This window comes from Dryobates pubescens, chromosome 32 (genome assembly GCF_014839835.1).
Source record: "Dryobates pubescens isolate bDryPub1 chromosome 32, bDryPub1.pri, whole genome shotgun sequence".
Lineage (NCBI taxonomy): Eukaryota > Metazoa > Chordata > Aves > Piciformes > Picidae > Dryobates > Dryobates pubescens.
Window position 1 is genome coordinate 2,830,003 of NC_071643.1, and position 26,216 is coordinate 2,856,218.

At 57.5% G+C, this 26,216-nt stretch overlaps 1 protein-coding gene across 3 annotated transcripts in view; it reads left to right on the forward strand.

Moving 5' to 3' along the window:
- SCHIP1 (schwannomin interacting protein 1) overlaps positions 1 to 26,216 on the forward strand; it is a 73,131-nt gene that overhangs the window by 35,084 nt on the left and 11,831 nt on the right. Inside the window, exons 1-2 of one of the 3 annotated variants that reach the window (XM_054175598.1) lie at positions 4,153 to 4,293; positions 22,150 to 22,268. In XM_054175598.1, the coding sequence (XP_054031573.1) occupies positions 4,264 to 4,293; positions 22,150 to 22,268 (149 nt within the window). In that variant the 5' untranslated portion in view covers positions 4,153 to 4,263. Of the gene's footprint in view, positions 1 to 4,152; positions 4,294 to 17,813; positions 18,082 to 22,149; positions 22,269 to 26,216 lie in introns of those variants that run through there. The other 2 variants (XM_054175597.1, XM_054175596.1) reach the window with 2 other exon arrangements.

A 26,216-nucleotide genomic window follows, 5' to 3' on the forward strand; every position in this document is an offset into this window, starting at 1 on the left:
ATCAGCAAATGTGCAGATGACACCAAGCTGGGAGCAGATGTTGGTCAGTTAGAGGGCAGGAGAGCTCTGCAGAGGGATCTTGCCAGGCTGGACAGATGGGCAGAGGCCAACAGGATGGCATTCAACAAGTCCAAGTGCCAGGGGCTGCACTTTGGCCACAGCAACCCCAGGCAGAGCTACAGGCTGGGGTCAGAGTGGCTGAGAGCTGCCAGGCAGAAAGGGACCTGGGGGTAGTGGTTGGCAGCCAGCTGAACATGAGGCAGCAGTGTGCCCAGGAGGCCAAGAGGGCTAATGGCATCCTGGCCTGCATCAGGAACAGTGTGGCCAGCAGGAGCAGGGAAGTCCTTGTGCCCTGTGCTCAGCACTGCTGAGGCCACACCTTGAGTCCTGTGTCCAGTTCTGGGCTCCTCAGTTTAAGAAGGACATTGAGAGACTTGAAGGTGTCCAGAGAAGGGCAACAAGGCTGGGGAGAGGCCTTGAGCACAGCCCTGTGAGGAGAGGCTGAGGGAGCTGGGGTTGCTTAGCCTGGAGAAGAGGAGGCTCATGGGAGACCTTCTTGCTCTCTGCAACTCCCTGAAGGGAGGTTGTAGCCAGGTGGGGGTTGGTCTCTTCTCCCAGGCAGCCAGCAGCAGAACAAGAGGACACAGTCGCAAGCTGTGCCAGGGGAAGTTTAGGCTGGAGGTGAGGAGAAAGTTCTTCACTGAGAGAGTCGTTCGTCATTGGGATGTGCTGCCCAGGGAGGTGGTGGAGTCCCCATCCCTGGAGGTGTTCAAGAGGGGATTGGATGTGGCACTTGGAGCCATGGTCTAGTCCTGAGGTCTGTGGTGACAGGCTGGACTTGATGATCCTCGAGGTCTCTTCCAACCTTAGTGAGACTGTGAGACTGTGAGACTGTGATCACAGCATCACAGAATGGTAGGGGCTGGAAGGGCCCCCCAGAGATGCTCAGGTTCAACCCCCCCTGCCAAAACAGGCTCACCTAGAGCAGGCCACAGAGGAACACGTCCAGCTTGGCTTTGAAGGCCTCCAGAGAAGGATCCCAGGATGCTTGGGGTTGGGAGGGACCTGCAAAGCTCATCTAGTCATAGATGTGGTGTTGAGGGCCATGGCTCAGGGGTGACCTGGCAGGGATGGGTTGATGCTTGGACTTGAGATTCTAAAGGTCTCTTCTAACCTAACTGATTCCATGATTCCTTGATCCTGTGCTCCCTTGCTCCTGTTGATTCCACCATTCTGTGATTGCCAGGGCCCATTGTGGGGGGAGCAGGGTGTTTGGGTGAGCACATCACCTCCATCCATCCCATGTGCCCAGAACCAGGTCACATCTGAGGTAGGAGCCCAGCCTGAGCAGGGGCTGTGCTGGAGGCCTCCAGTTCACCCTCTCTGCAGGGTGGAGATATAATTAGCTGGGAATGTAGGACAGAGCCTTTTCCAGGGGAGGTTGTGCTAGATTTCTGCTGCAGAAGGGAAAGCAAACAACCTGCTTGGGAGCTCTTGGTGTCTCTCAGCTTTCTGGGGTGGGGACACGGGGCCCTTGGTGATGACACAGGTTCCTTAGGGGTGAAACAGGTTCCCTGGTGGTGAGACAGGTCCCTTGAGGGTGACACAGGTCCCTTGGGGGTGACACAGGTCCCTTGGGGGTGACACAGGTTCCTTGGTGGTGACACAGGTCCCTTGGGGGTGACACAGGTTCCTTAGGGGTGACACAGGTTCCTTGGTGGTGACACAGGTTCCTTGAGGGTGACACAGGTTCCTTGGTGGTGACACAGGTCCCTTGGGGGTGACACAGGTCCCTTGGGGGTGACACAGGTTCCTTGGTGGTGACACAGGTTCCTTGAGGGTGACGCAGGTCCCTTGGGGGTGACACAGGTTCCTTAGGGGTGACACAGGTCCCTTGGGGGTGACACAGGTTCCTTGAGGGTGACACAGGTCCCTTGGGGGTGACACAGGTTCCTTAGGGGTGACACAGGTCCCTTGGGGGTGACACAGGTTCCTTGAGAGTGACACAGGTTCCTTGGGGGTGACACAGGTCTTTGGGAGTGACAGGTTCCTTGGGGGTGACACAGGTTTCTTGAGGGTGACACAGGTTCCTTGAGGGTGACACAGGTTTCTTGAGGGTGACACAGGTTCCTTGGGGGTGACACAGGTCTTTGGGAGTGACAGGTTCCTTGAGGGTGACACAGGTTCCTTGGGGGTGACACAGGTCTTTTGGAGTGACAGGTTCCTTGGGGGTGACACAGGTTCCTTGAGGGTGACACAGGTTCCTTGAGGGTGACACAGGTCTTTGGGAGTGACAGGTTCTTTGGGGGTGACACAGGTTCCTTGAGGGTGACACAGGTCCCTTGAGGGTGACACAGGTCTTTGGGAGTGACAGGTTCCTTGGTGGTGACACAGGTTCCTTGAGAGTGACACAGGTCCCTTGTTGATGACACAGGTCTTTGGGAGTGACAGGTTCCTTGGGGGTGACACAGGTTCCTTGAGGGTGACACAGGTCCCTTGTTGATGGTCTTTAGGAGTGACAGGTTTTTTGGTGGTGTCACAGGTTCCTCAGTGGTGTCACAGGTTCCTTGGGGTGTCACAGGTCCCTTGGGGGTGGTACAGGTTCCTTGGTGGTGACACAGTTTCCTTAGGGGTGACACAGGTCCCTTGATGGTGACACAGGTTCCTTGGGGGTGACACAGGCCCTTGTTGATGACACAGGTCTTTAGGAGTGACAGGTTCCTTGGGGTGGCACAGGTCCCTTGGTGGTGGCACAGGTTCCTTGGGGGTGACACAGGTTCCTTAGGGGTGACACAGGTCCCTTGGTGGTGTCACAGGTCCCTTGGGGGTGACACAGGTCCCTTGGAGGTGACACAGGCTCCTGGGTGGTGACACAGGTTCCTTGAGGGTGACAGAGGTTTCTTTGGGGTGACACAGGTTCCTTGAGGGTGACACAGGCCCTTGTCGATGACACAGGTCTTTAGGAGTGACAGGTTCCTTGGGGTGGCACAGGTCCCTTGGTGGTGGCACAGGTTCCTTGGGGTGGCACAGGTTCCTTGGGGTGGCACACTTTCCTTGGGGTGGCACAGGTTCCTTAGGGGTGACACAGGTCCCTTGTTGATGGTCTTTAGGAGTGACAGGTTCCTTGGTGGTGGCACAGGTTCCTTGGGGTGGCACACTTTCCTTGGGGTGGCACAGGTTCCTTAGGGATGACACAGGTCCCTTGTTGATGGTCTTTAGGAGTGACAGGTTCCTTGGTGGTGGCACAGGTTCCTTGATGGTGGCACAGGTTCCTTAGGGGTGACACAGGTCCCTTGTTGATGGTCTTTAGGAGTGACAGGTTCCTTGGTGGTGGCACAGGTCCCTTGTTGATGGTCTTTAGGAGTGACAGGTTCCTTGGTGGTGGCACAGGTTCCTTGGTGGTGACACAGGTTCCTTGTTGATGGTCTTTAGGAGTGACAGGTTCCTTGGTGGTGGCACAGGTTCCTTGGTGGTGGCACAGGTTCCTTGGTGGTGACACAGGTTCCTTGGTGGTGACACAGGTTCCTTGTTGATGGTCTTTAGGAGTGACAGGTCCCTTGGTGGTGGCACAGGTTCCTTAGGGGTGACACAGGTCCCTTGTTGATGGTCTTTAGGAGTGACAGGTTCCTTGGTGGTGGCACAGGTTCCTTGGTGGAGGCACAGGTTCCTTGGGGGTGACACAGGTTCCTGGGAGCAGCTGTCCATCCATCCATCCCTCCATCCATCCATCCATCCATCCAGGGGCACAGGCTCCTTAGGGATCCTCCATACCTCATCCCCAAGCCGAGGGGGTGCTGGAGCTGCGGCTCCCGGGGCTGTGGTGGGGGTCGTAGCGCAGCGTCCACAGGAGGGCGCGGGGTTGGGGGGGGTGGGGTGAAGATTAGTGGCAATTTTTGTTCCCCTTTCCTGTGGTTGTTTTGTTGTGGTGTTGTGGTGGTTTTTCCATCCCTTCTCCGCTCTTTGTGCCGCCGGCGGCGGGGGCGGGCCCGGGGGTTGTGTGTCGTTCGTGTCCCCCCCCCGCCGTGTTCCACCGGGGCTGTCGCTGCGCAGGCGGAGCAGAGCAGCCGCATCCATCTTACCGGCGAGCGCCTGGCCCGGGCTTCCACCCTGCTCCTTCTTCTTCTTCTTCTTCTTCTTCCCCCATCCTCCCTTTTTTCCCCCCCTCCATCCTCCTCCTCCTCCCCCGGCGGGGCGGTGGGGAGCGGAGCGGCGCCTGCGAGCGCTGCCGGGGTGGGGGGCGGCAGCGGCGGATGATGCACGGAGATGGTCCACCAGGAAAACTGCCCCTACCAGGTAAGGGAAGCGGCGGGGGACGAGGCCTGACCCTCCTCTCTGATCCCAGCTGCACCTCTGATACGAGCTGCAGCCCATCTCCGAGCCGCCCCCCGCACCGCGCCGGGCCCCGGAGCTCGGGGCTAGGGTTCGGGGGAGGGAGGTCCCGAAGCTTCCGCCGGGCTCTCAAGGCAGCCGTGATGGGAAGATGCCATCCGTGCCGGGGGAGGGCCGGTTTGCTCCCCATGTGATGCCCGAAGGTGCGGTGGGCGCTGGGGTGAGCTCTGGAGGTGTCCGGGGGAGGGGCGGAGGGTGGCCGCCTGCGCCCTACTCATTGCTTGCGCCCTGCTGCCTGCACCTTGCACCCTGCCGTCTGCTTCCTGCAGCCTGCTGCCTACGCCCCGCTGCCTGCACCCTGCTTCTTGCATCCCACTCTCTGCCTGCTGCCTGCTCGCTGCCTGCACCCCGCTGCCTGCACCCTGCTGCCTGCACCCTGCTGCCTTCACCCCACTGCCTACACCCCACTGCCTGCACCCTGCTGCCTGCACCCTGCTGCCTTCACCCCGCTGCCTACACCCTGCTGCCGGCACCCTGCTGCCTGCACCCTGCTGCCTTCACCCCACTGCCTACACGCCGCTGTCTGCATCCTGCTTCTTGCATCCCACTCTCTGCCTGCTGCCTGCTCACTGCCTGTACCCCACTGCCTTCACCCTGCTGCCTACACCCTGCTGCCTTCACCCTGCTGCCTGCACCCTGCTGCCTTCACCCTGCTGCCTGCACCCCACTGCCTGCACCCCACTGCCTGCACCCTGCTTCTTGCATCCCACTCTCTGCCTGCTGCCTGCTCACTGCCTGTACCCCACTGCCTGCACCCCACTGCCTTCACCCTGCTGCCTACACCCTGCTGCCTTCACCCTACTGCCTGCACCCTGCTGCCTTCACCCCACTGCCTTCACCCTACTGCCTGCACCCCACTGCCTGCACCCTGCTGCCTGCACCCTGCTTCTTGCATCCCACTCTGCCTGCATCCTGCTCCCTGCTCATTGCCTGCACCCCACTGCCTGCAGCCCACTGCCTGCACCCTACTGCCTACACCCTGCTGCCTGCACCCAACTGCCTGCACTCTGCTTCTTGCATGCAACTTGCTGCCTGCACCCTGCTGCCTACACCCTGCCGCCTGCATCCTGCCCCCCACTCACTGCCTTCACCCCACTGCCTGCACCCTTCTTCTTGCATCCGACTTGCTGCCTGCAGCCTGCTGCCTGCAGCCTGCCCTCCACTCCCTGCCTGCCCCCCGCTGGCAGGCTGCGGGGCCGGGTGGAGGCGCTGCGGGGCGGCAGCCTGGCATGGCCGCTGCAGAGCGATGCCGGCTGTGGAGCAGAACAAACCCAATGTTTATCACAGCCCTTTCCAGCTTTCTGGAGGCGTGGTGGGAGCTGGCCCTCGGGACAATGCTGTTCAGGTGCCATCTCCTCCTGGCTGATGTTGTTCTGCTAGCAAACGCAGGCCAGATGCGGCGAGGGGGTTGGGGATGAGCGGTTCCTTCTCACAGCATCCGTCACAGCCACCCCCACCCCACCCCCCATCCCTGGGGACCCTGGGGCCTGGCAGCAGCGCTGGAGGCAGGCAACAACATCCTGTGTGCCGAGCAGCGGCAGGGTTTGCGTCGTGGGGGTGAGTGAGGGCTTGGGCTGGGCTGAGATGGTGGCTTCGTGTCCCTCTAAAGAGATGGGGGTGCCGTTGGGTGCACCTGCAGTGGCATCTCTGGGGCTTGCTGGTCCTGCTGGGTGATGGAATGCCCAAATCCTCCTCCTCCTCCTCCACCAGTGAGGATGGCACTGAGCAATGGGTTCGCCTACGTGCAGCGCAGTGTGCTTAGCGAGACGCTCAACAGCCATGCCCAGAAGCAGAGCTGGGCCCTCAGGGGAGGGGATTTTACCCAGGAGAGTGGCCTCAGCCTCCTTTTCCACCCCCCCACCGTGCTGAATCCAAACTTCCCTCTGTGCTTTAAGGCAAAAGGTATCTCCTATTGCAACCTATGGCTTGCAGGGAAGGGAGAAACGTGGCGGGACACAGCGAGCAATTCCTTTGCGGCAGGAGGCCGTGGCAGAGGCTGCCCGGAGCTGGGGGTGGGGGTGGAGCCCCCATCCCTGCAGGTGTTGGAGAAACCCTGTGGCCCTGGCACCTGGGGGGCATGGCTTTCATGGTCTTAGGTTGATGGTTGGACTGAAGGATCTCAGAGCTCTTTTCCAGCCTGAAAAATTCAATGGCTCCACGGGCACGCAGAGGACAGAGTTCAGAACGCTTTGGTGGTTGGGTTTTATTTCACTGACTGTTTCCCACCCAGGAAACTGAAGCTTTTGAGGCTTCTTTTTTTTTTCCCCCTTCTTAAAAAAAAAAAAAAAAATTCCTGGTTTGTTGCCTTTTCTTTTTTTTATTCTCTTTTTTTTTTCCTGTTGTTCCTCTCCCAGCTTGTTTCAGGGGCTCTGATTTTCCTGCAGCTCCGAGCCTGTTGCTCTCTGCTGCCGTGATAAATGGGGCCATTGTTCGGGTGCAGCGGATGTTTTCCCAGCAGCCCTGCAGGAACTCAAGGGTTAAAGGTTCTGCATTGTTTCCCCCGGGGGAGGTGGGGGTGGAAAGCTGGTCGGTGGTGGGCGAGAGAGAGAGAGAGCTGGATGGGGAGAGCCATGCAGCAGCAGCGGCGGCAGCAGCAGCGCAGGCTTGGCCAGCATCCCTGCATCTTAATGTGCTGAGCTGCTGCAGTTGCCTCCTTTCATCTCCTTCCTTCTTTATGAATTGCTTCCTCTCCTCCCAACCCATCAATATTCCAGTGAAACTGAGCAGAAAACCTGGAAATTGCAGTGGGGGGAAAAAAGCCAAGCCCAGAGAAATGGTTTTATCAAACAAAATCTGTTCCCAAACCTTCCTGTGACACTTCAAAGATGAGGAGCAAACCTAACCCCCTCCCAGAGCCAGGAACCTAAAGGCCAAGGTTTAATTCCTACCCCTTCCAAAGCCATGAGCCTAAAGGCCAAGGTTTAATTCCCAACCCCATCCCAAAGCCATGAATCCAAAGGTCAAGGTTTAATTCCCAACCCCATCCCAAAGCCATGAATCCAAAGGTCAAGGTTTAATTCCCAACCCCCTCCCAAAGCCATGAATCCAAAGGTCAAGGTTTCATTCCCAACCCCCTCCCAAAGCCATGAGCCTAAAAGCCAAGGTTTCATTCCCAACCCTCTCCCAAAGCCATGAACCTAAAGGCCAAGGTTTAATTCCTACCCCTTCCAAAGCCATGAACCTAAAGGCCAAGGTTTAATTCCTACCCCTTCCAAAGCCATGAACCTAAAGGCCAAGGTTTCATTCCCAACCTCCTCCCAAAGCCATGAGCCTCAAGGCCAAGGTTTAATTCCTACCCCTTCCAAAGCCATGAACCTAAAGGCCAAGGTTTAATTCCTACCCCTTCCAAAGCCATGAACCTAAAGGCCAAGGTTTCATTCCTACCCCTTCCAAAGCCATGAACCTAAAGGCCAAGGTTTAATTCCTACCCCTTCCAAAGCCATGAACCTAAAGGCCAAGGTTTCATTCCCAACCTCCTCCCAAAGCCATGAGCCTCAAGGCCAAGGTTTAATTCCCAACACCCTCCCAAAGCCATGCATCCAAAGGTCAAGGTTTAATAGTTTGATGGTGGTTGCCCCAAGAGGAGGGATGGCGGCAAGGGTGGAGCTCTGCTCTCCTCCCTCCTTGCCCCTCCACAGACACCCCCCTTGTTTTGAAGCTGTCAGATAAAGGGAAGAGAGGGACAAGGCAATGTGTGGAGAAAGCTTAAAGCTATGTTTATGTAGGAGAAATTAAGCAGAAGGCTTGGAGATGATGATGTCATGGCTGGGACAGAAGGTCCCCAGCGGGGAGGGGGATGGGGATGGGGCACAGTGCCATGAATCATAGACTCATAGAATCCCAGACTGCTTTGGTTTGGAAGGGACCTTTAAAAGTCACCCAGTCCAACCCCCTGTCTGTCCAAACCCCAGAACTGGCAGGGTTGGAAGGGACCTCAAGGCTCAGCCAGTTCCAACCCCCCTGCCATGGGCAGGGACACCTCACACCACAGCAGGTTGCTCACAGCCACCTCCAGCCTGGCTGCAAACACCTCCAGGCAGGAGGCTTCCACCACCTCCCTGGGCAGCCTGTGCCAGGCTCTCACCACCCTCATGGGCAACAACTTCTTCCTGGTGTCTAATCTAAATGTCCCCTCCTCTAGCTTGGATCCATCCCCCCCAGTCCTATCCCTTCCCTGACACCCTCAAAAGTCCCTCCCCAGCTTTCTTGCAGCCCCCTGCAGATCCTGGAAGGCCACCAGAAGGTCTCCTGGGAGCCTTCTCCTCTCCAGCCTGCACAACCCCAACTCTCTCAGGCTGTCTGCAGAGCAGAGCAGCTCCAGCCCTCTGCTCCTCCTCATGGCCCTTCTCTGGACACCTTCCAGCCCCTCCAGAGCCTTCCTGGCACAGAGGCTCCAGAGCTGGCCCCAGAGCTGCAGCTGTGGTCTCAGCAGAGGAGCAGAATCCCCTCCCTGGCCCTGCTGGCCACACTTCTCTTGCTGCAGCCCAGGCTCTGCTTGGCTCTCTGGGCTGCAGGTGCTCCCTGGTGAACCATCACAGCCACATCCACCCCCGGGGATGAGGCTTCCACCACCTCCCTGGGCAAGCTGTGCCAGTCTCTCACCACCCTCCTGGGGAAATGAGGTCAGCTCAGGGTGCATGAGGTCAGCTCATGCAGGCTGGGTAATGCTTTGCGAGGTGCTGAGCTCACCCAGCACAAAAAGGCAGCAGAGCAATGGAGGCTTTGATCCCAGCCTGGGTATTAGTGGTGCTTTCCCTGGCCTGCAGCCTTGGCCAGTTGGCTGTGCTTTGTCAGTGTGGTATTTTTAGCCTGGCCTGAGAGCTCCACCTTGGCATGGAGCAGAAATGGGATCGTTTTGGGGGCCTGCTTGTCTTGGCTTTGTCTGGCTTTGGATGTTTTTTTTATGAGTGTCTGGATTTCCCTCATCTCCTTGGGTTGCTTTCTAAGGTGGCTTTAAAAGAGACAGACAGACAGACAGACACACACCCCCCACCCCCAGCCCAAAACTGGAGGCTCCAAACAAGCAGTTGCCCATGGGAACAGGGTTTGGCTCTGGGAGCTGGCATCAGGCAGGGGGCTGAGCTATCTGCTGGCAGGAGGGCTGCTCTGGAGATGGTAACCAGGCTCCCCACCTGCACAGAAAGTTAAAAAGACCCCCCAAAAAAAATCTGTTGGGAAAGGGAAGTTATTTTTTTTTCCCTTTTTGGGTTTTTTTTTTTTCCTTGGCTTAGAAATCATTTCTCAGGTGGCTTGAGGCCTGAGGCACATCCTGCTGGGTGGTGTTCTTCGGAGGGGTGCTGCAGGTCATGCTGCTGTGCTCCTGCCAGGCTTCTCTGGGGGTCTGTTAGGCTCCTGGAGTGTTGAGGTGCTGGTGATGCTGGGGGGATACTGGTGATACTGGGTGGATGCTGGTGTCACTGGGGGTTGGGGGATACTGGTGATACTGGGGGGATGCTGGTGATACTGGGGGTTGGGGGGATACTGGTGATACTGGGGGTTGGGGGATGCTGGTGATACTGGGGGGATGCTGCTGTCACTGGGGGTTGGGGGATACTGGTGATACTGGGGGGATGCTGGTGTCACTGGGGGTTGGGGGATGCTGGTGATACTGGGGGTTGGGGGGATACTGGTGATACTGGGGGGATGCTGGTGGCACTGGGGGTTGGGGGATACTGGTGATACTGGGGGTTGGGGGATGCTGGTGATACTGGGGGGATGCTGGTGTCACTGGGGGTTTGGGGGATGCTGGTGATACTGGGGGGATGCTGGTGTCACTGGGGGTTGGGGGATACTGGTGATACTGGGGGGATGCTGGTGTCACTGGGGGTTGGGGGGATGCTGGTGATACTGGGGGGATGCTGGTGATACTGGGGGGATACTGGTGTCACTGGGGGTTGGGGGGATGCTGGTGATACTGGGGGGATGCTGGTGTCACTGGGGGTTGGGGGATACTGGTGATACTGGGGGGATGCTGGTGTCACTGGGGGTTGGGGGATGCTGGTGATACTGGGGGTTGGGGGGATACTGGTGATACTGGGGGGATGCTGGTGGCACTGGGGGTTGGGGGATATTGGTGATACTGGGGGTTAGGGGATACTGGTGATACTGGGGGGATACTGGTGATACTGGGGGGATGCTGGTGTCACTGGGGGTTGGGGGATACTGGTGATACTGGGGGGATACTGGTGATACTGGGGGGATGCTGGTGTCACTGGGGGTTGGTGGGATGCTGGTGATACTGGGGGGATGCTGGTGATACTGGGGGGATGCTGGTGTCACTGGGGGTTGGGGGGATGCTGGTGATACTGGGGGGATGCTGGTGTCACTGGGGGTTGGGGGGATGCTGGTGATACTGGGGGGATACTGGTGTCACTGGGGGTTGGGGGATACTGGTGATACTGGGGGGATGCTGGTGTCACTGGGGGTTGGTGGGATGCTGGTGATACTGGGGGGATGCTGGTGATACTGGGGGGATGCTGGTGTCACTGGGGGTTGGGGGGATGCTGGTGATACTGGGGGGATGCTGGTGTCACTGGGGGTTGGGGGGATGCTGGTGATACTGGGGGGATACTGGTGTCACTGGGGGTTGGGGGATACTGGTGATACTGGGGGGATGCTGGTGTCACTGGGGGTTGGGGGGATGCTGGTGATACTGGGGGGATGCTGGTGATACTGGGGGGGATGCTGGTGTCACTGGGGGTTGGGGGATACTGGTGATACTGGGGGGATGCTGGTGTCACTGGGGGGTTGGGGGATACTGGTGATACTGGGGGGATGCTGGTGTCACTGGGGGTTGGGGGATACTGGTGATACTGGGGGTCGGGGGGATACTGGTATCACTGGGCAGCAGGTTCTGCATGGGACAGCAATGTGCCCTGGGGGCCAAGAGAGCCAATGGCATCCTGGGGGGCAGCAAGCAAAGTGTGGCCAGCAGGGCTGGGGAGGTTCTGCTCCCCCTCTGCTCTGCCCTGCTCAGACCACAGCTGCAATCCTGTGGCCAGCTCTGGGCTCCCCAGTTCCAGAGAGACAGAGACCTGCTGGGGAGAGTCCAAGGGAGAGCTGCAAGGATGAGTGGGGGACTGGAACATCTCCCCTGTGAAGAGAGACTGAGAGCCCTGGGGCTGTTTAGTGTGGAGAGGAGAAGGCTGAAAGGGATCTGATCAATGTTACCTGAGGAGTGGGATCAGGAGGAGGGGGCCAAGCTCTTTTGGGGGGTGTGCAATGATAGGGCAAGGAACACCAGGGACAAGCTTGAACAGAGAAGGTTTCAGCTCAACATGAGGAGAAACTTCTTTGGTGTGAGGGTGCTGAGCCCTGGAGCAGGCTGCCCAGAGAGGTTGTGGAGCCTCCTGCTCTGGAGCCTTTCCAACCCCACCTGGGTGCATTGCTGTGCAGCCTGCCCTGGGTGCTGCTGCTGTGGCAGGGGGCTGTGCTGGGTGCTCTCTGCAGGTGCCTTCCAACCTCTGATGCACTGTGACACTGTGGTACTGGGGGGATACTGGTGTCACAACAGGTCAGCCTAGCTGCCCCAGGGATGGACCAGGCAAGGCTGGCTGGTCCCCCCTCCTCCCAGGGTCTGAGCAAGCACCCAGCCCTAGAAGTTGGCCCCATAAAACCCAGAAGTTAAACCATGAAATGCTCATGAAATATTATTTTTATTAGCCTTTTTATTTTCTCTCTTCTTTCCCCCCCTTTTGTTTGGTCTCCTTAGGGCTTCCTGGGCTTTTGTGGCATGGAGAAACCTCAGGCTGTCAGCATCTTTTCATTCAAGTGAATACAAATTCTCATGGCTGAGTAGAATCTGGAGAGAGCAGCCTTGGAGGAAATCTCTAAGGCCACAAAAGCCACCATGGAGCAGAGCTGGAGCCCTGCTGGCCTGGCCTTTTGCTGGGGCTGCTGCTAAACCTCAGGGAAGCATGAGCAGCCAGCCCAACCCCCTGCCAGGGCAGCATCACCCAGAGCAGGGCACACAGCAACACATCCAGGTGGGGTTTGAATCTCTCCAGAGAGGGAGACCCCACAACCCCCCTGGGCAGCCTGCTCCAGGCCTCTGTCACCCTCACAGGGAAATAATTCTTCCTCCTGTTCCCATGGCACTTCCTCTGCCTCAGCTTCCACCACTGCCCCTTGTGCTGGCATTGGGCATCCCCCAGCAGAGCCTGGCTCCAGCCTCTGGGCATCACCCTGCACAGCTTTAGCACCAGCAAGGAGCTCACCCTCAGGCTCCTCCTCTCCCAGCTCCAGAGCCCTCAGCTCCCTCAGGCTCTCCTCATCAGGAAGATCTTCCACTGCCTGCAGCAGCTTTGTGGCTCTGTGCTGGACTCTTTGAGGCAGTTCCTGAAGTCCTTCTTGACCTGAGAGGCCCAGACCTGGACACAATAGTCCAGATGTGGCCTCAGCAGGGCAGAGTAGAGAGGGAAGAGAACCTCTCTGACCTACTGACCACAGCCCTTCTAATCCAGCCCAGGATGTCCTTGGCCTTCCTGGCCACCAGAGCACATTGCTGGCTCATGGTCAACCTCCCATCCACCAGGAGCCCCAGGTCCTTTTCCCCTTCCCTGCTCTCCAGCAGCTCAGTCCCCAACCTCTGGCCAGCCTGATCTAGTGTGGGGTGTCCCTGCCCATGGCAGGGGGATTGGAACTGGATGATCCTTGTGGTCCCTTCCAACCCTGCCTGATTCTATGATTCTGCTGCTCCATGAGGTTGTTCTTTCCCAGGTGCCAGACTCTCCCCTTGCCCTTGTTGAGCTTCATTCCATTTCTCCCTGCCCAGCTCTCATCCTGTCCAGGTCTGGCTGGCTGGCAGCACAGCCCTCCTGTGGCAGCCTCTCCACCCAGCTTGGTGCCAGCAGCAAACCTGCTGGCAGTGCCCTCTGTGCCCTCATCCAGGTCATTGATGAATATATTGAACAGCTCTGCTCCCAGTGCTGACCCCTGAGGTCTCTGCCAAACTCAAACCTTCTGTCATTCTTTACTCTGATGGGGGGAAGATGCCAGTCCCAGGGGTGCAGGGATGGGTCTGGTCCAGTCCCTTGTGGAGGGCACCCAAATATGACTCCAGCAGTGGCTACAGGGGTGGAGGGACTCCTCACTGTGCTTCTTAACCAGGGTTGGTTTGCTCCTGTTGCTTTGGGTGAGGGGGCTGCTGGACATGAGGTTCTTGCTGGGGACTGAGATCAGCTCATGTGGGATCTGCTCAGGGGATGCCCACTGTTCAGCAGGGCCATGTGTAAGGTCCTGGAATCAACACAGGCTGGAGAATGAAGGGCTGGAGAGGAGCCCTGTGGAGAAGGTCTTGGGAGTGCTGGCTGAAGAGAAGCTCCACATGAGCCAGCACTGAGCGCTGCCAGCCCAGCCCCAGCCTGTCCTGGGCAGCAGGGGCAGGGAGAGGATTCTGTCCCTCTGCTCTGCCTGCTGAGACCTCCCCTGCAGTGCTGGGGCAGCTCTGGAGTCTTCAGCACAGACAGGGACCTGCTGGAGCAGGGCCAGAGGAGGCCACAGCAATGCTGGCAGGGCTGGAAGCCCTCTGCTGTGAGGCCAGGCTGAGAGAGCTGGCCTTGGGCAGCCTGGAGAGGAGAAGGCTCCAGGGAGAGCTTCTGGTGGCCTTGCAGTGCTGAAAGGAGCTGAGCAGAAGGCTGGGGACAGGGTTTTGAGCAGGGCCTGATGTGACAGGACAAGGGGGGATGGTTTGGACTGAAAGAGGGAGACTCAGGCTGGAGAGAAAGAAGAAATGTTTGACTCTGAGGGTGGTGAGAGCCTGTCCCAGGTTGCCCAGAGAGGTGGGAGATGCCCCTTGGAATCACAGAATCATAGAATCAGTAAGGTTGGAAAAGACCTCAAAGATCATCAAGTCCAACCTGTCACCCAGCACCTCCTGACTACTAAACCATGGCACCAAGTGCCACATCCAATCCCCTCTTGAACACCTCCAGGGATGGGGACTCCACCACCTCCCTGGGCAGCACATCCCAGTGGCCAACAACTCTCTCAGGGAAGAACTTTCACCTCCAGCCTAACCCTCCCCTGGCACAGCTTGAGACTGTGTCCTCCTTCCATGGCTGGAGCCATCCCAGCTCAGGTTGGGGCTTTGAGCAACCTGCTGCAGTTGCAGCTGTCCCTGCTGAGTGCAGGGGGGGGGGTTGGACCGAGTGACCTTTGATGGTCCCTTCCCAAAGGACCCAAAGCAGTCCAGGACTCCGTGACTGCCCCCAGGCAGAGAGGAAGCCTGGGGCACAGTGCAGGCGCAGCCCCCAGCTCCTGCCCACCGCTTCCTTCCTCCCTCCCTCCCAGAGCAGGGGATTTAGTCGATTATTTTTTCTGCTGGCTGTATTGTGTCAGGATCCATCCCCAGGCCAGCAGAGGAAGTGCCTTGAGCCACAGCAGGAAAGGAGACAATGAGTCAGCGGTGCAGGGGAAGTAAAAACCATTACACATCCAGAGCAGGACTTGGTGTCCCTTGGGAATCCCGCTCCCAAAGCAGCAGCCTGGGCCAAGAGTTCCTCTGGATTATTCCTGGGGGGGTTGGTTTCCTGGAACTTCCCAGCAGAAGAATGCTGTGAGGCAGGATTTTGATGTGGTTTGAGCTGATAAACTTGAAGTAGGGATTTGGAGGGAGGAGATAGCAACATCACAGTCTCACAGTATCACTGAGGTTGGAAGAGACCTCGAGGATCATCGAGTCCAAGCTGTCACCACAGACCTCAGGACTAAACCATGGCCCCAAGTGCCACATCCAATCCCCTCTTGAACACCTCCAGGGATGGGGACTCCACCACCTCCCTGGGCAGCACATCCCAATGGCTAACAACTCTCTCTGTGTAGAACTTCCTCATCTCCAGCCTAAACCTCCCCTGGCACAGCTTGAGACTGTGTCCTCTTGTTTCTTCTGCTGGCTGCCTGGGAGAAGAGACCAACCCTCACCTGGCTACAGCCTCCCTGCAGGGAGTTGCAGAGAGCAAGAAGGTCTCCCCTGAGCCTCCTCTTCTGCAGGCTAAGCAACCCCAGCTCCCTCAGCCTCTCCTCACAGGGCTGTGCTCCAGACCCCTCCCCAGCCTTGTTGCCCTTCTCTGGACACCTTCAGGTGTCTCAATGTCCTTCTTGAACCGAGGGGCCCAGAACTGGACACAGGACTCAAGGTGTGGCCTAACCAATGCAGAGTACAGGGCACAATGACTTCCCTGCTCCTGCTGGCCACATTATTCCTGATGCAGGCCAGGATGCCCTTGGCCTTCTTGGCCCCCTGGGCACACTGCTGGCTCATGTTTAGGCAGCTGTCAATCAGCACCCCCAGGTCCCTCTCTGCCTGGCTGCTCTCAGCCACTCTGACCCCAGCCTGTAGCTCTGCCTGGGGTTGTTGTGGCCAAAGTGCAGCCCCTGGCACTTGGCCTTGTTGAATGCCATCCTGTTGGATTCTGCCCATCTGTCCAGCCTGGCAATGTCCCTCTGCAGAGCCTTTCTGCTCTCTAACTGACCAACATCTGCTCCCAGCTTGGTGTCATCTGCAAACTTACTGATGACTGACTCAATGCCCTCATCCAGATCGTCAATAAAGGTGTTAAAGAGCACAGGGCCCAGCACTGATCCCTGGGGCACACCACTGGTGCCTGGCTGCCAGCTGGCTGTGGCACCATTCACCACCACTCTCTGGGCTCAGCCTCCAGCCAGTTCCTAACCCAGCTCAGAGAGCTGCTGTCCCAGCCAGGGGCTGCCAGCTTGGCCAGCAGTTTGCTGTGGGGGACGGTGTCAAAGGCCTTGCTGAAGTCCAGGCAGACCACATCCACAGCCTGCCCCACAGCCACCAGGCAGTCCCCTGGGCATAGAAGGAGATCAGGTTGGTCAGGCAGGACCTGCCCTTCCTGAATCCTAAACATGACTTGCATCTGTCATTGAAACCTGTGACCTTTGGGGGTGATATTGAAATTAGCCTGTATTTAAATCAGTTAATTTACTCCCCCCCCCCCCCCCCAGTATTTCAATTAATTAGTATCAAATTTTTCCAGCATTCAATTATTTAGTCTCAAAGTTGTTCAGTACTCAAATTATTCAGCATTAAAAATATTCAGCACTAAAGTTATCTGGCATCAAATGTTGCTCAGTATTCAACTTATTCAGTAGCAACAATATTCAGCATTCAAATTATGTAGCATCAAAAGTGGCCAGGCTTCCAATTATTCAGCATCAAAATGATTTAGTATCAAAATTAGTTAGTATGAAGAAGATTCAGTATGAAAAATACTCAGTATTAAAGTTATTTAGTATCATAGGATCAGTCAGGGTTGGAAGGGACCACAAGGATCATCCAGTTCCAACCCCCCTGCCATGGGCAGGGACACCCCACACTAGATCAGCCTGGCCAGAGCCTCATCCAGCCTGGGCTTAAACACCTCCAGGGACAGGGCCCCAACCACCTCCCTGGACAACCCATTCCAGGGCTTCACCACTCTCATGGGGAAGAACTTCCTCCTCACCTCCAGCCTGAATCTCCCCACCTCCAGCTTCATTCCATTCCCCCCAGTCCTATCACTGCCTGAGATCCTGAGCAGTCCCTCCCCAGCCTTCTTGGTGCCCCCTGCAGATCCTGGAAGGCCACCAGAAGGTCTCCTGGGAGCCTTCTCCTCTCCAGCCTGCACAACCCCAACTCTCTCAGGCTGTCTCCAGAGCAGAGCAGCTCCAGCCCTCTGCTCCTCCTCGTGGCCCTTCTCTGGACACCTTCCACCCCCTCCAGATCCTCCTTGAATCACAGAACTGTCAGGGCTGGAAGGGACCTCAAGGCTCAGCCAGCTCCAAGCCCCTGCCATGGCCAGGGACACCTCACACTGCAGCAGGTTGCTCACAGCCACCTCCAGCCTGGCCTTCAAACCCTCCAGGCAGGAGGCTTCTATCACCCCCCCAAGGCATCAGCAGCTCCTCCAGCCTCTGGGATTCCATTAGGATAACAGAATCACAGAATTTCAGGGGCTGGAAGGGACCTCCAGAGCTCACCCAGTCCAACCCCTGCTGCCGGAGCAGGATCACCCAGAGCAGATCACGCAGGAGCACACCCAAGCAGGTCTTGGTACTTCCAGAGAGAGAGAGAACCTCCACAACCCCCCTGGGCAGCCTGTTCCAGGGCTCTGTCACCCTCACAGGGACAAAATTCTTCCTCCTGTGTGCATGAAACTCCAGGGAGCAACCCCCGGGGGAAAGCCTCTTCCTCCTGCCTCCTCCGGCCGTGCCTCCGTGGCCGGGCTCGGATTTTGCCGTCAGACCCCGGGCTTTTTCCTGCCCTTGTGTAGCTGCTGAGGGCTCAGGGCTATTTTTATCCAGCTCTGGCAGTGGCTGGAGCAGGACACAGCTTCCCTGGCCCGTGCAGCCCTCGCCTCCCTCAGCAGCTGGCCGAGGCTGCAGCGCTGCCGTTGACTTTATTAGGGCAAAGCAAGGTGGAAGGGGGGAAGCAAGAGGCTGCCGGAGGGCTGGCGGCGACCTGGCGCGCCGGGAGGGCAGCGGCTTGCTGGGGGTCTGGGCACCTGGAGCAAGCTTTTGATGGCCTGGGTGGCATGTGAAGAGCAGAGGAAGGCCTGAGATGCCCCCACGGGAGCGTTGCCCTGTCCATGTGAGGCCCCGGGAGCGCAGGAGATGAGCGAGGAGGGGGATGGCATGGGGGACGTCATCAGGAAAGCAGCCGCGCCGGGAGGGGAGGGCAGCTATAAAAAGGTAAGTTCTGGGCTCCTCAGTTCAGGAGGGGCAGGGAGCTGCTGGAGAGGGTCCAAGGCAGGACTACCAGGGTGGTAAAGGGGCTGGAGCACTGCTTGTGAGGAGAGGCTGAGAGCCCTGGGGCTGTTCAGTCTGGAGAGGAGAAGGCTGAGAGGGGATCTGAGCAATGTCTATCAATTAACTGTGGGCTGGAAGGGCCAAGCTCTGCTCAGTTGCACCCTGGGGTAGGACAAGGGATAGTGGATATAAACTGCAGCACAGGAGGTTCCACCTCAGCATGAGGAGGAACCTCTTCACTGTGAGGGTCCCAGAGGCCTGGAGCAGGCTGCCCAGAGAGGTTGTGGAGTCTCCATCTCTGGATGCATCCTTATGTGACCTCTGCTGGGTTCTCTGGTCCTGCTCTGGCCAGTGGGGGTGGACTCGGTGATCTCTGGAGGTCCCAACCCTTAGTATCCCGTGAGCCTGTGAGAAAAGGACCTTTTTGTCTGCCAGAAGTCAGCCCCTGGGCAGGAAGGGACCTCTGGAAATGCTGCCCACCCCCCTGCCAGGCTGCTGGGGTTCGGGCGCCGGAGCAGGGGCGCGCTCGGTGTCGTTGGAGGGGCCAGCACGGGGCAGGAATCCTTCCTCCCTCTGCCTTTTCAGATCACTTCATGCCAAAGAAAATCCCAAGAGCTGTTTGCAAGCGTGGTCTCCTTCGAGGCCCTGGGGGTTTGGGGTGATGTGCAGCCTGGCACATTTGGAGCTGGGGTTTGAGCTTCCCAACCAATCCACCCTGGAGGAGATTTGAAAGCCAAACCGGTTCTGTGGCGACAAGAGCTGTTTGTAAGGCCAGGAATAGCCCTCGTGCTCTGCAGAGATAAAATGAGGCACTGCCCATGGCTCTGCATCTTTAAATATAGTCATTGGCTGTGGCTGGTAATGATAGACCCTGGCAAAAATAGCCCTGGTGGCCTGAGCGTGCCCCGGCCGGGGCCAGGCGTGGCCTCTCAGCGCCTTGCTTGGGGCCAAGGAACGGCCCCAGCGTCCAACCTCCCCCAGCTCTGCTGCACTGCAGCCCCTCACATCACTGCAAGGCTGCCCAGTGAGGAGGGGGAGACACTGGCACAGCTTGCCCAGGGAGGCTGTGGCTGTCTCCTCCCTGGAGGTGTTCGAGGCCAGGCTGGAGGAGGCCCTGAGCAGCCTGGGCTGGTGGGAGGTGTCCCTGCCCATGGCAGGGGGTTGGAACTGAATAGAATACAGAATAGAATACAGATTTAAGCAGGCTGGAAAAGACCTTCAGGATCACTGAGTCCAACCTATCACCCACCACCATCTAATCAACCAAACCATGGTGCTAAGTGCCTCATCCAGTCTGGTTTTAAATACTTGCAGTGATGGTGACTCCATCACCTCCCAGGGCAGCCCATTCCTCATGAGTGTAACACAATGCAGACTTACTGGATGATCTTCAAGGTCCCTTCCAACCCAACCCATACCTGCCCTAGAAAATCCTGCTCTGGCAGTGGGGTTGGACTGGATGATCTTTGGAGCTGCCTTCCAACCCCTAACCTTCTGTGATTCAGTGAGTCTATGAATCACACAGTGGTGACACTCCCCAGCTGGGGCAGGGTCCTGCTGAAGTGTGGCTGGCAGCCATTGATCCATGATTCACTCTCTGTGGCCAGGCAGGAAGGGAGCTGGGGGTACTGGTGGACAGCAGCTGAACAGGAGCCAGCAGTGTGCCCAGGGGGCCAAGAAGACCAAGGGCATCCTGGCCTGCAGCAGGAAGAGTGTGGCCAGCAGGAGCAGGGAAGTCCTTGTGCCCTGTGCTCAGCACTGCTGAGGCCACACCTGGAGTCCTGGGTCCAGTTCTGGGCTCCTCAGGTTAGGAAAGATGTTGAGCTGCTGGAAGGTGTCCAGAGAAGGGCAACAAAGCTGGGGAGGGGTCTGGAGCACAGCCCTGGGAGGAGAGGCTGAGGGAGCTGGGGTTGCTTAGCCTGGAGAAGAGGAGGCTCAGGGGAGACCTTCTTGCTCTTTGCAACTCCCTGAAGGGAGGTTGTAGCCAGGTGGGGGTTGGTCTCTTCTGCCAGGCACCCAGCACCAGAACAAGAGGACACAGTCTCAAGCTTTAGGTTTAGGCTGGAGGTGAGGAGAAAGTTCTTCACAGACAGAGATTGGCCACTGGGATGTGCTGCCCAGGGAGGTGGTGGAGTCCCCATCCCTGGAGGTGTTTAAGAAGAGCCTGGATGAGGCCCTTGGTGCCATGGTTGAGTTGATTGGATGGTGCTGGGTGAGAGGTTGGGCTTGGTGATCTCTGAGGTCTTTTCCAACCTGCTTAATTGTGTATGCTGTATAATGAGGAGCCTGGCAAACTGCTGCTAACTCCCAAATCAGCTGCTGTGGGTGCCCCTGCTTTAGCAAGGGGTTGGGGGTGGGGTTGGACTGGATGATCTTTGGAGGCCCCTTCCAACCCTTAACCTTGTGTGATTCAGTGAATCTATGAACCACACAGTGGTGACACTCCCCAGCTGGGGCAGGGGCCTGCTGAAGCGTGGCTGGTGAATCATTGATCCATGATTCACTCTCTTGATTGGGTTCTTCCCTCTCCAAAGAGGAGGAGCTCCCATGGGGGGACTCTGGGATATACTGGGCAGTGTGATAAGGTGATGCATGTAGTGAGCACTGGAGCTGGCAAGAAATCATTGGTTTGAAGTGAAGGTTGAGTTAATCAATTGCACTAAGTTAATCAATTGCATAGGTGATTGAAGAGGGCCTAGGGGCAAATCCTGCCTGACCAGCCCGGTGGCTTTCTGTGGTGCTGTGTCAGTGGGCAAGGGGTGACCTCTGCATGTGAGCTCTCTGGGCTCCTGCAAGGCCTTTGACACAGCCCCCACAGCATCCTGCTCTTACCCAGGGTTCTCCATCATTGTGATCCTTACCCAGGGGTCTCTATCATTGTGATCCTTAGCCAGGGATCTCCATCATGTTGTTCCTCACCCAGGGTTCTCCATCATGTTGATCTTTACCCAGGGATCTCCATCATGGTGATCCTCACCCAGAATCTCCATCACTTTGATCCTTCCCCAGGGATCTCCATCATTGTGATCCTCACCCAGGGATCTCCATCATGTTGATCCTCATCCAGGGATCTCCATCATTGTGATCCTCACCCAGGGATCTCCATCATGTTGATCCTCACCCAGGGATCTGCATCATGTTGATCCTTCCCAAGGGCTCTCCCATCATTGTGATCCCTACCCAGAGATCTCCATCATGTTGATCCTCACCCAGGGATCTCTATCATTATGATCCTCACCCAGGGATCTCCATCATGTTGGAGCCCTTTGCTCCTCCTCGTGGCCCTTCTCTGGACACCTTCCAGCCCCTCCAGAGCCTTCCTGGCACAGAGGCTCCAGAACTGGCCCCAGAGCTGCAGCTGTGGTCTCAGCAGAGTGGAGCAGAGGGGCAGAATCCCCTCCCTGGCCCTGCTGGCCACACTTCTCTTGCTGCAGCCCAGGCTCTGCTTGGCTCTCTGGGCTGCAAGTGCTGACTGCTGGCTCCTGCTGAGCTTCTCCTCCCCCAGCACCCCCAAGGCCTTTTCTTGAGGGCTGCTCTCCAGCCAGTCCCTGCCCAGCCTATATTGGTGTCTCACCAATGGGGAACAACTTCTTCCTGACATGCAACCTGAATCTTCCCACTTCTAGCTTTGCTCCATCCCCCCCCAGCCCTATCCCTCCCTGACACCCTCCAAAGTCCCTCCCCAGCTTTCCTGTAGCCCCCTGCAGATCCTGGAAGGCCACAGTGAGGTCACCTCGGAGCCTTCTCTTCTCCAGGCTGAACAGCCCCAACTCCCTCAGTCTGGCCTCATAGAAGAGGTGCTCCAGCCCTCTCATGATCTCTGTTAATAGGTGGAAAGAGAGAGCTGTCAGTGTGCTTCCCAGGTGGGACGGAGCACGCGTTCCACCTGAGCGTGGCAGGGAGGCTGCGGGAGGCTGCGAGCGCGGCGCTGGGACCCGGTGGGACAGCTCTGCTTCCTGTGCCCTGGTGTGAGCAGCAGCTTCATTCCCTCTCCTCTGCCTTCCCTTTCAGGCCCAGAAGAATGAACGGGAGTCCATCAGGCAGAAGCTGGCTCTGGGCAGTTTCTTCGACGATGGCCCCGGCCTGTACAGCAGCTGCAGCAAGAGCGGCAAGCCCAGCCTGTCCTCCCGGTGAGCACGCTGCGCCGCGCCGGGGTGGGAAGGCACCTGCAGAGAGCACCCAGCACAGCCCCCTGCCACAGCAGCAGCACCCAGGGCAGGCTGCACAGCAATGCACCCAGGTGGGGTTGGAAAGGCTCCAGAGCAGGAGGCTCCACAACCTCTCTGGGCAGCCTGCTCCAGGGCTCAGCACCCTCACACCAAAGAAGTTTCTCCTCATGTTGAGCTGAAACCTTCTCTGTTCAAGCTGGTCCCTGGTGTTCCTTGCCCTATCATTGCACACCCCCCAAAAGAGCTTGGCCCCCTCCTCCTGACCCCCACTCCTCAGGTAACATTGATCAGATCCCTCTCAGCCTTCTCCTCTCCACACTAAACAGCCCCAGGCTCTCAGTCTCTCTTCACAGCAGAGAGGTTCCAGTCCCCCACTCATCCTTGCAGCTCTCCCTTGGGCTCTTCCCAGCAGGTCTCTGTCTCTCTTGAACTGGGAGCCCAGAGCTGGCCACAGGATTGCAGCTGTGGTCAGAGCAGGGCAGAGCAGAGGGGGAGCAGAACCTCCCCAGCCCTGCTGGCCACACTTTGCTTGCTGCCCCCCAGGATGCCATTGGCTCTCTTGGCCCCCAGGGCACATTGCTGTCCCATGCAGAACCTGCTGCCCAGTGATACCAATTTCGCTCCCGAGCATCCCCCCAGGTGGGGTTTGAGTATCCACAGAAGGAGACTCCACAACCTCTCTGCTCCAGGCCACCAGCACCCTCACAACAAACAACTTTCTCCTCCTGGCTTCCACTTTGTGCCCACTGCCCCTTGGCCTGTCCCTGGGCACCACTGAGCAGAGCCTGGCCCCAGCCTCTTGCCCCCAAAAGCTCCTTTAGCTCTTGCTGAGCATTGCTCAGCTGCCCTCTGGGGCTGCTCTTCTGCAGGCTCTCAGCCCCAGGGCTCTCAGCCTTTGCTCCTCCCAGAGCTGCTCCAGGCCCCTCAGCATCTCTGCAGCCTCCCCTGGACTCTCTCCAGTAGTTCCCTGTCTGTCTTGAACTGGGGAGCTCAGAACTATACCCAGGATTCCAGATCTGGCCTCACTAGGGTCCTTGTTAATGCTCACCACAGAGTCACAGGGTGGCTGAAGGTGGAAGATGTGGTGGCTTGAAATTTCCACACCCCCCCAACACTAAAGAGAGACAGAAGGTTTCCCTAACTAGTTCTTGTGGTAGATGTCTCTCCCATGGGATTGGTTAGAGGGATCATTACTTTCCTTTGTACACCCAGTGGTGATATGTTTACATTCTACCACTTTCTGCTCAAGACCTGGGGAAAATGTGCAAGGTACAGCCCAAAACTCCCACAGAAGAGCACTTCAAAGGTGATTTAGTCCACCCCACACCCCACCCCCCTGCAGTGAGCAGGGCTATCTGCAATGAGTTCAGTGCAGCAGATCAATTCCTGCACCCAGAACGCTCCCAACAGGGTTGGTTGTGTTCAGTTGCTGAGGAGGAACTGCTGGCACTGGGAAAGCATCAAACAACTCAGGGAAGCCATTCTGCCCTGTGCTCAGCACTGCTGAGGCCACACCTGGAGTCCTGTGTCCAGTTCTGGGCTCCTCAGGTTAGGAAAGAGGTTGAGCTGCTGGAAGGTGTCCAGAGAAGGGCAACAAAGCTGGGGAGGGGTCTGGAGCACAGCCCTGTGAGGAGAGGCTGAGGGAGCTGGGGTTGCTTAGCCTGCAGAAGAGGAGGCTCAGGGGAGACCTTCTTGCTCTCTCCAACTCCCTGAAGGGAGGTTGTAGCCAGGTGGGGGTTGGTCTCTTCTGCCAGGCAGCCAGCAGCAGAACAAGAGGACACAGTCTCAAGCTGTGCCAGGGGAGGTTTAGGCTGATGTTAGGAAGAAATTCTTCCCAGTCAGAGAGATTGGCCACTGGGATGTGCTGCCCAGGGAGGTGGTGGAGTCCCCATCCCTGGAGGTGTTCAAGAGGGGATTGGATGTGCCACTTGGAGCCATGGTTTAGTTATCAGGAGCTGTTAGGTCACAGGTTGGACTTGCTGATGTCTGAGGTCTCCTCCAGCCTGGCTGGTTCTGTGATTCTGTGGACTCCCTCGCTGCCGGTGAGGATCTACCTGTTGCCATGGTGCAGGAGAAAGAGCAAGTCTTGGGAGAGGCACAAAGCCAGGAGGCATCTCGTTGTTGTCACACCAGAGAGGTGCAGCTGGGACATTAAACTCAGCTGCAAGTCCTGTGAAAGGGAAAACAGCTCTGCTCCCTGTAGTGGCAGCTGAAGCAAGGAGCCGCCGGCTGCCCGTTACAGCTCAGGGCTAATGAACGCCTCCCAGCAGGGCCTGGCACCTGCTGCACCAGATGAAACCAGGCACTTTGGTGGTGTGGTGGTGCTGCTTGTGGTCCAGGCTCTCCACCAGGGCTGAAAAGCTTGGGCAGAACTACAGAACAGAATCACAGACTGGGTTGGGTAGGAAAGGAGCTTTTATGGTCATCACTGGAGAAGAGAAGGCTCTGGTGAGACCAAGTAACAACCTGCCAGTGCCTGAAGGGGGCTACAGGAAGGATGGAGAGAGACTGTTTGCAAAGGCCTGCAGGGACAGGAGCAGGGACAATGGCTTCAAATTAGAGCAGAGCAGATTGAGATTGGATGTGAGCAACAAGTTCTGTACCAGGAGGCTGCTGGAACACTGCAACAGGTTGCCCAGGGAGGTGGCTGAGGCTCCATCCCTGGAGATATTCCAGGTGAGGCTGGAGAGGGCTGTGGGCAACCTGATCTAGGTGGGGCTGTCCCTGCTGAGTGCAGGGGGTTGGGCTGGAGGAGCTTTGGAGCTCCCTTCCAGCCTGGACCATTCTGTGATTCTCTGAAGATGCAGCCACAAAGCCAGGAGCAGCAGAAGCTGCCAGGACAGGCAGACTTCCCAGCACCAGGTTTGGAGTTGCAAGGGGGCTGTTAGGTGCCCTGTCTGATGGAGCCAACAGAGAGCTTTAGGAGAGATGAGGGGGGAGGGGACCAAAAAAAAGGCAGAAGAGGCAAATGTGGAGAGGCCTCCATCTGCAGCTGCTGTGCTGCTGCTCAGCCATGCACAGGGGCTCCCAGGCAGCCCCCAACATTTCTTTGGAGGTCCCTTCCAACCCAGACCATTCTGTGTGTTTATGACTCTATGATTCCATGACTCTGGCTTCAATCAACATCTCCATGGTTGCTCAGAGCCCCAGACAACCTGACCTGCAGTGGTTGCAGGGAGGAAGCATCTCCCTCCTCTCTGGGCAGCCTGGCACAGGGTCTCACCCCCTCAGGGTTAAAAGATGCTCAGGTGGGCTGGACCTGTCCAAATGAAGTGTTGGGGGTCCAGAAGACACTGGAATAACCTCTGGTGGTACAGTGGTGCTTCTTGGCCACCAAGAGGGCATTTACCCTGCTGAGCAAAGATTTCATTACCACAGGGCTTTAGAGCCCTCCTGCTGTTTTATGTACCATGTACAGAGACCTGGAATGTTTATATTGGGAGAGAAAACAGAGAATCACAGAATCAAAACTGGAGATTCACCAAATCCTTTGGGTCAGAAGAGACCTTTTGGCTCATTGAGTCCAACCCTTAACCCAGCACTGCCAGGGCACCACCAAACCATGGCCCTCAGCACCACATCTCCAGGGCTGTTCAGCCCCTCCAGCACTGGGGACTGCACCACTGCCCTGGGCAGCCTGGGCCAGGCCTTGGCAAGACTTGCAAGGAGGAAATTGTCCCTCAAGGCCAACCTGAACCTCCCGTGGGGCAGGCAACTTGGGGCTGTTTCCTCTCATCCTGTCACTTGTTCCCTGGGACAAGAGACCAACCCCCCCCTGCCTCCAGTCTCCTTTCAGGGAGCTGTAAAGAGCCAGAAGGTCACAGAACCACAGAGTGGTAGAGGTTGGAAGGGACCTTGAAAGATCATCTCGTCCAATGCCCTTGCCAGAGCCAAACCACCTGGAGGCCT